This window comes from Malaya genurostris, chromosome 2 (assembly GCF_030247185.1).
Source record: "Malaya genurostris strain Urasoe2022 chromosome 2, Malgen_1.1, whole genome shotgun sequence".
Taxonomy (NCBI): Eukaryota; Metazoa; Arthropoda; class Insecta; order Diptera; family Culicidae; genus Malaya; species Malaya genurostris.
In genome coordinates, this window is record NC_080571.1 from 333989130 (window position 1) to 333995129 (window position 6000).

Genomic DNA, 6000 nt, shown 5'->3' on the forward strand with positions numbered 1-6000 from the left:
GGAAGGTTTACAGTTGGATGGATTCTACCCCTTATTACCGGTATCACTTCACGTTGAAAATCGAGTGGAATGAATTTAGGTCCTTATAACGGCAGTCGTTACAGAGACACAAGTAATTACTTGGATGAACTTGATGTCATTATGAACATCACGCCACCAACATTTTGTTGAAAAAATTAGTTTTTCCCACTACAGTGATCACTTCACTATGAGTGATACTGGTAATAGGTAAAATCAATTGAAGTGGAAGTGGAAGTGAAAATGGCAATAAGGGCGTCTGATTATAAAATTGTCACATATTTTGCTCGGCTTTTCAATTGACATTTTTGTGTATTGGTTCGAATTCGTTTTGTTGACTTCAGGGTGTACAAGTGGTGTCAGATGCTTTATTGTTCATTACATCTGCATTAAAGTAGAGGAAATTTTTCGTATAAAAATCGAATCAAATTTTTTTTTGACTTGTATGGCTTCCTATTCTCTTTTCGAACATTTTTATATGATGGTGGAAAGCATAAATCATAAGATTCTTTTCAGAACCTCCATTATTTTATTATGAAAAATTATACCAATTATTTCGTTATATTTAATTGTGTGTCAGAATGTTTGATGTAACTAATCCGTACTTTAGTGTAGGTGCGTCATTCTGAATTCTAGTACGGAAGAAGGGGAAAGCTTGCACAAATCACCTAATCGATCAACTAACAGATATTTGGAAGTGCCAAAGAAGCGTGCCTCTTTTATTCGTATTCACGTCATCCAGTTATGTCTCTGACATTACCCACCCACCTTTTGTTTCTTATATTCCTGATCATATTCGGTAGTATATTGTACGAATTATGTTGCTATGTTCGGAACAGCAAGGGATATTCACGGTCACATACCTATTAATCTTTCATAGTAAAGTAAGACGTAATCAGGTCAAAATCTTTCCGAATCCTTCTATGTAATATTTCCAGTAAATTGGTTTCCTTAACAAAATAATTCTAATCTAACTTCACTTTATAACTAATTTGCATTAGTCGAATCAGAATCAGCGATAACGTGGTTGAACAGCACACGAATTAGAACGAATTATGGCGAAGCCGAATTAGTCAAATTTTCACTTGCGTTCCGTTAAACGATGGGACTTAATAAAAACTTATTTTCTATAAGATTCTATTCTCAATCTTAGAGAAACAGTCATTGTTTAAAAACACAAAAGCAGTTTCTCCTGTATTACTAGACGAATCTTCAAGAAAAAAAACCTCTGTTAATCCACCTAGTTATTATGCTTTTCTCATATTACTTATAAAATACTTCAAAAATACCAGTAGAAGACTCTGTCCAGAATTTTTTTTTCAAACTTGAAAAAATTAGAAACTTTCTTTGGTATAAACTTCCATCACCGTTTCAATTTGTAAACAGTTACGTCAAGTTAATACAGATTTCAACGTGGCAACCCTGCATGCTATACAAAATTGAACGAAGCACGCTGTGTGCTAGGCGGTGGTGTTTGCTTCTTCCATACCAGTACGTGCCGATGCGTACCAGTTTTGTATCATTTTATACGACAATTTGAAAGTTTTGATACTCATCGCTTTATATTTTTGGAACCGGAAATCAGTTCTGAATGAAATTGCACAGTATCTTTTAAAACACTAGGAGCTTTAATTTGCTGAGTTACTGAGAAATCGAGGTGAGTTTTTGGAGCTTTTCTTCAGTATTAGCGGTGCTTCCAGAAGCGGAAACCGGGCACCACCAACCAACAAGGTCTGCCAACTAGATGAGTTTACCAGTGAATTTTATAAACATGTGCACCTCGTTTTGCCATCGCTTATGGAAAAATACTCATGAAATTGAAAATTTTTCACTTATCGCGTTGTAATACCAAAACCGGAAGTCGGATCTGGATCAACTTCTAAGAGACTTTTTAAAGAATTTAAAGACCTTTTACTTACATCTTAGTTTGTAAAAATCAGTTGAGAAATTTCCGAGAAAATTTATGGCGCATTTTCTTACAGATTTGAACATATTGCCTTGAAATTCCGGAACCGGAAGTCGGTTAAAGATAAAGTTCAATAGCGATCTACGGGACCATAATGGCTTATGTTTGAATCTAAGTTTTTGATCAGAAATTCCGGTATTTTTATTAAGTAAGATTTTGATTCCTATTTCCGGTAATTCCGGAACCGCATTTCGGGGACCGATATAGCGGAAGTCGGTTTTGTATGGCCAGCAAACTTACACGATATATACATTAGAACTGTTTTGAGTCCAACATAAAAAAAATATTGTGCATTAACAACTAACGTTTCGAAGGTTTTATCTTCATCTTCAAGACAAAAATACTACAATATTTAATATCTTGTAGAGAGGTGAGTGAGTTTCGTTTTGGAGGTTCACAAATACTTTTATACGAGCAAACTATTCGATGTAAAGTTTTTTTTTTCAATAGCCACCCTGTAATTTCGGAGCCAGAAGTCAGATCCATGTGCAATTTTAAAAATTTCTATGGGACAAGAGTGGCTTTCATTTGCGTCTATGTTAGTAAAACTCGGATGAACTATCTCGGAGAAAAGGGAGTGCATGGCCACGCTTGAAATAGAAATAAATTCAAGATTTTTTATGGGATCCTAGGTCATTTGAAGCTTAATTTGTAAAAATCGGTTCAGCCATCTCTGAGGAAAACGAATGCACATATTTTCAATATTTTGCATATCATCCAGCAGTGTTGGGAAAACCATGATCAGAAATAGTTCATTTCATTATCACTCGTGAAAAAAAAACTTCCGAGAAAAAACATCCACAAAATTCTGAGCCTTGTAGTTCACAAGTGATTTTTTGCATAAGCGAAACTTGATGACGAATTTTTACCCACAGAAATATCGCTAGAGATAATCGAAAGGGAGAAGAGTCTCCGATGATGTTTCGATGCTGAATTTCCACTAGGCTTCAGTCCCACACCGAAATGATTCGTGCAAGACTTAATTTATATATTTTCATGAACAAAAAAATCTCTACTGTTTAAATTGGCAACTGAATCGTAACTGAGAAATAATGACTGCGATATTTTCAATGTACATAGAGAGGTCAGTATGAACAACAATATTTGTTTCCTTATTTCAAATAGTGATTATAGCAAAGAAAGGCTATTTTTATTCTAGCTGGTTGATTACACTGCACAATTTAGAATAAACGCGAAGCAAAGCCTTGATATTACATCCCTGTAGTGGAATTGGACCTTCTGTTTCAACAGACTACTTCGCAGTCGATTCAGAGTGTACAGAACCATCGCATGGCTGGTGCTACGATTCTACTGACACTACGGTTTGTAAAACCAGTGCCCTATGCATTTAAACGCCATCCCGGGACTTTAATAAACCCAAATAGACACTATTTGGCATGAATTTGATTTATAGAAGTATCAGGAGCGCAGTATTTTTAATGTCTCGGACATACAGCAGGCGCAACGTTTGAATGGCGCTTTTGAATTGGTGTATCGATAACCTGCACTCCTGTTGCTTCTGCGTATGATTATCAGAGCTAAATTGGGTAATATTTTTTAATCAGCTGCATAGCATCATTTGTAAGTGATTTTCTATTTATGTTTTACTATCATTATAACTATTATTCATCGCAGTATTACTCCACCACCACGATATTGCTGAATAGTTTGCGAATACCGCAACACTATTGTCCCACTTATCAACAGAGCATGAAATTGCAAGAGCTAAAAATTTAGCTTTTTTTCATTTTAAGTGAACACTGAACATTTTCAGAAAGGTTCAGTTTTTGTTAATCGGCGAATGGATTTATTGTGCATTCTGCAAAGGGTGGCTATGAAAATTCATTTCCCAAAAATCTTCTGTTCGAGAATCATATCATATCTGTAGGAAATGTTCAAATCGACGAATGTAACAATGAGATGGATTCTCTTTGTTTACTTTCTCTTTCGATTATTGCTGTACTCTTAGCAATCCTTCTCTCTAATTATTTATCGATAATAATAACTAAAACTATCATCTTTTAATCTGCACTGAAGAAATTATCGAAAAAAGCAGCAATATTTCGCAATAATTGAAAGCGAAAATAAACAAAGAGAGTCTCTCATTGTAACATTCGTCGTTTTGAACATTTTATGCAGAACTGATGCTTTTTACCTTTCTCATATCGGAAGGCTATACAATCACTGTGGAAACCGACTTTTGAACCGAGGCCCGGAGGCTACCCTCAGCTCGAAAAACTGAGCAAGTTTGTTAAGGAGAATGTAGCAAATAGATTGATATTTCTTGTTTGAATTTCCGCTCAACGACTGCGAAGAAAACTGCTCTGGAAGCATAGCAATTTCAACGGAATCGATCTCCTAAAATCAAAAAAAAAATTTCACCTTGATGGCTAGATAAAATACGATTGTTTTTAAATAAAGTTTATCATCTAAAATCAACGTTTTCTTAGGCTCTCCACTAAAAGGAGATATGTTTAAGATGTAGTTCGGATTTAATTTATTTATCTAAACACAATTCAAGAATGATACAAATCGTCAAAAACTGTCAAGTTCATAATTTTTAAACAAAATATTCCGTAACCAAAGTTGCCATCAGTAAACGTTTCCATATTTTACCATTTGATGCGCGAAATACTTTCTAAACTCTGGTTTCGATATAGCTTTGCATGAAACGCGTGTATGCGGAATTGGTGTTATAAAACAACATTGCGCACTTAAGGGTTAGGTATGGTTATGACAAACATTGGAATGTTGAAACGATTCAATCTGGCCGGGTGCCTTAATTTTTCTTTTCAACAAGCTAACACCGGAGACATCCTTAGGCAATCAATCGAATCAGCACAAAATGCACTTGTTGTAAACGTAATCCGTCGAAATATAACAACAAGAAAGTACTCTCCAATAGCAAACAAAATTACAACAGAGAACCATATGCAATAACTGTCATCTCTGGTAGAATCAACACCGGCAAACTGGAGAGCACCGCCGTTGCGGAGGCTGCGCATTTTGGTCGTAGCACCGAAACACAAACGTCAATCGTAATTTATTTGGCAAAACACCAATTAACATCTGGATGATGAAAATTCTTCACTATTCTTCAAGTCCCACACGAGAATCAACAGATGACAGAAAAAAAAAACATTTGCACAGCATCGAACCCCCACACATCCAGTGACTCATACAAAAACATACCTGGATAAGCATAGCCGGTAGCCAGCAGAGCTCCAATCAGCAGAACACAAGTCACCTTCATTGTTCTTCCGTTTTTTTTTTTTTTTGCTGCTGTGTTCAGTCGGTGGAATGTTCCAGATATTGCGCTGCTCACTTCGACGACACTACGGATTCGAACCGATCGCGTATCTTTTCACAACCACAACTGTCAGCCGTTTTTTGGTTTGCGTAATACTTCTAACCGGAAGACACTTGGCTACGGCCAACTTCGATCAATTAACTTTCACCAGACACAATAAACTTGTCCCCCAAATTGCGGTGCACAAAACAAAAAAACAACACAAATTTGTTTTCCCTTTTCCGAAGACTGTTTTGATTTTGCCTGGGGTGGCTGGAGAATTCTGTCCACTCACTAGCTTCCGAGGGCCTACAGATTTTTACTTTACTACACAAACGCTCCAATCTCTCGTATCTCGTTCTCTCTACTAAATCGTGTGCGGCGGTTGCTCTCCGCTATATATATGAACCGGACCGTGGGCGCGTGAGTCAGCTCGCAGTTCTCTCGTCGTGTCGCGTTCGCGGCAGATCCAAAAAACACTCACGACCGACTCACCGACGAATGTATGAGTTCGGTTGACCGGTTAGTAGTTGGTAAGCAAGGTGTCCAATTATCTATCCGTACGCGTATTCACGGTTCGAAATGAGCAACAGCAGCAGCAACAACAAAAACAACAACGAATAAGCCGGGCACGGAGTACTCAACTACTTTGAATTGCTACAATCATACAAATTTGATACAGGTTCAACACAAGCGCATCAGTGTTTGAATCACTTGAATGTCGAAG

At 36.9% G+C, this 6000-nt stretch overlaps 1 protein-coding gene across 1 annotated transcript in view; it reads right to left on the minus strand.

The window, feature by feature from the left end:
- Window positions 1–5665, minus strand: part of LOC131431638 (histone-lysine N-methyltransferase SETD1B-like) — a 63076-nt gene extending 57411 nt beyond the window's left edge. The window contains exon 1 of the mRNA XM_058597469.1: window positions 5177–5665. Coding sequence (XP_058453452.1) covers window positions 5177–5237 — 61 coding nt within the window. The 5' untranslated portion in view covers window positions 5238–5665. The remainder of the gene's footprint in view (window positions 1–5176) is intronic.
- Window positions 5666–6000: the final 335 nt, after the last annotated feature.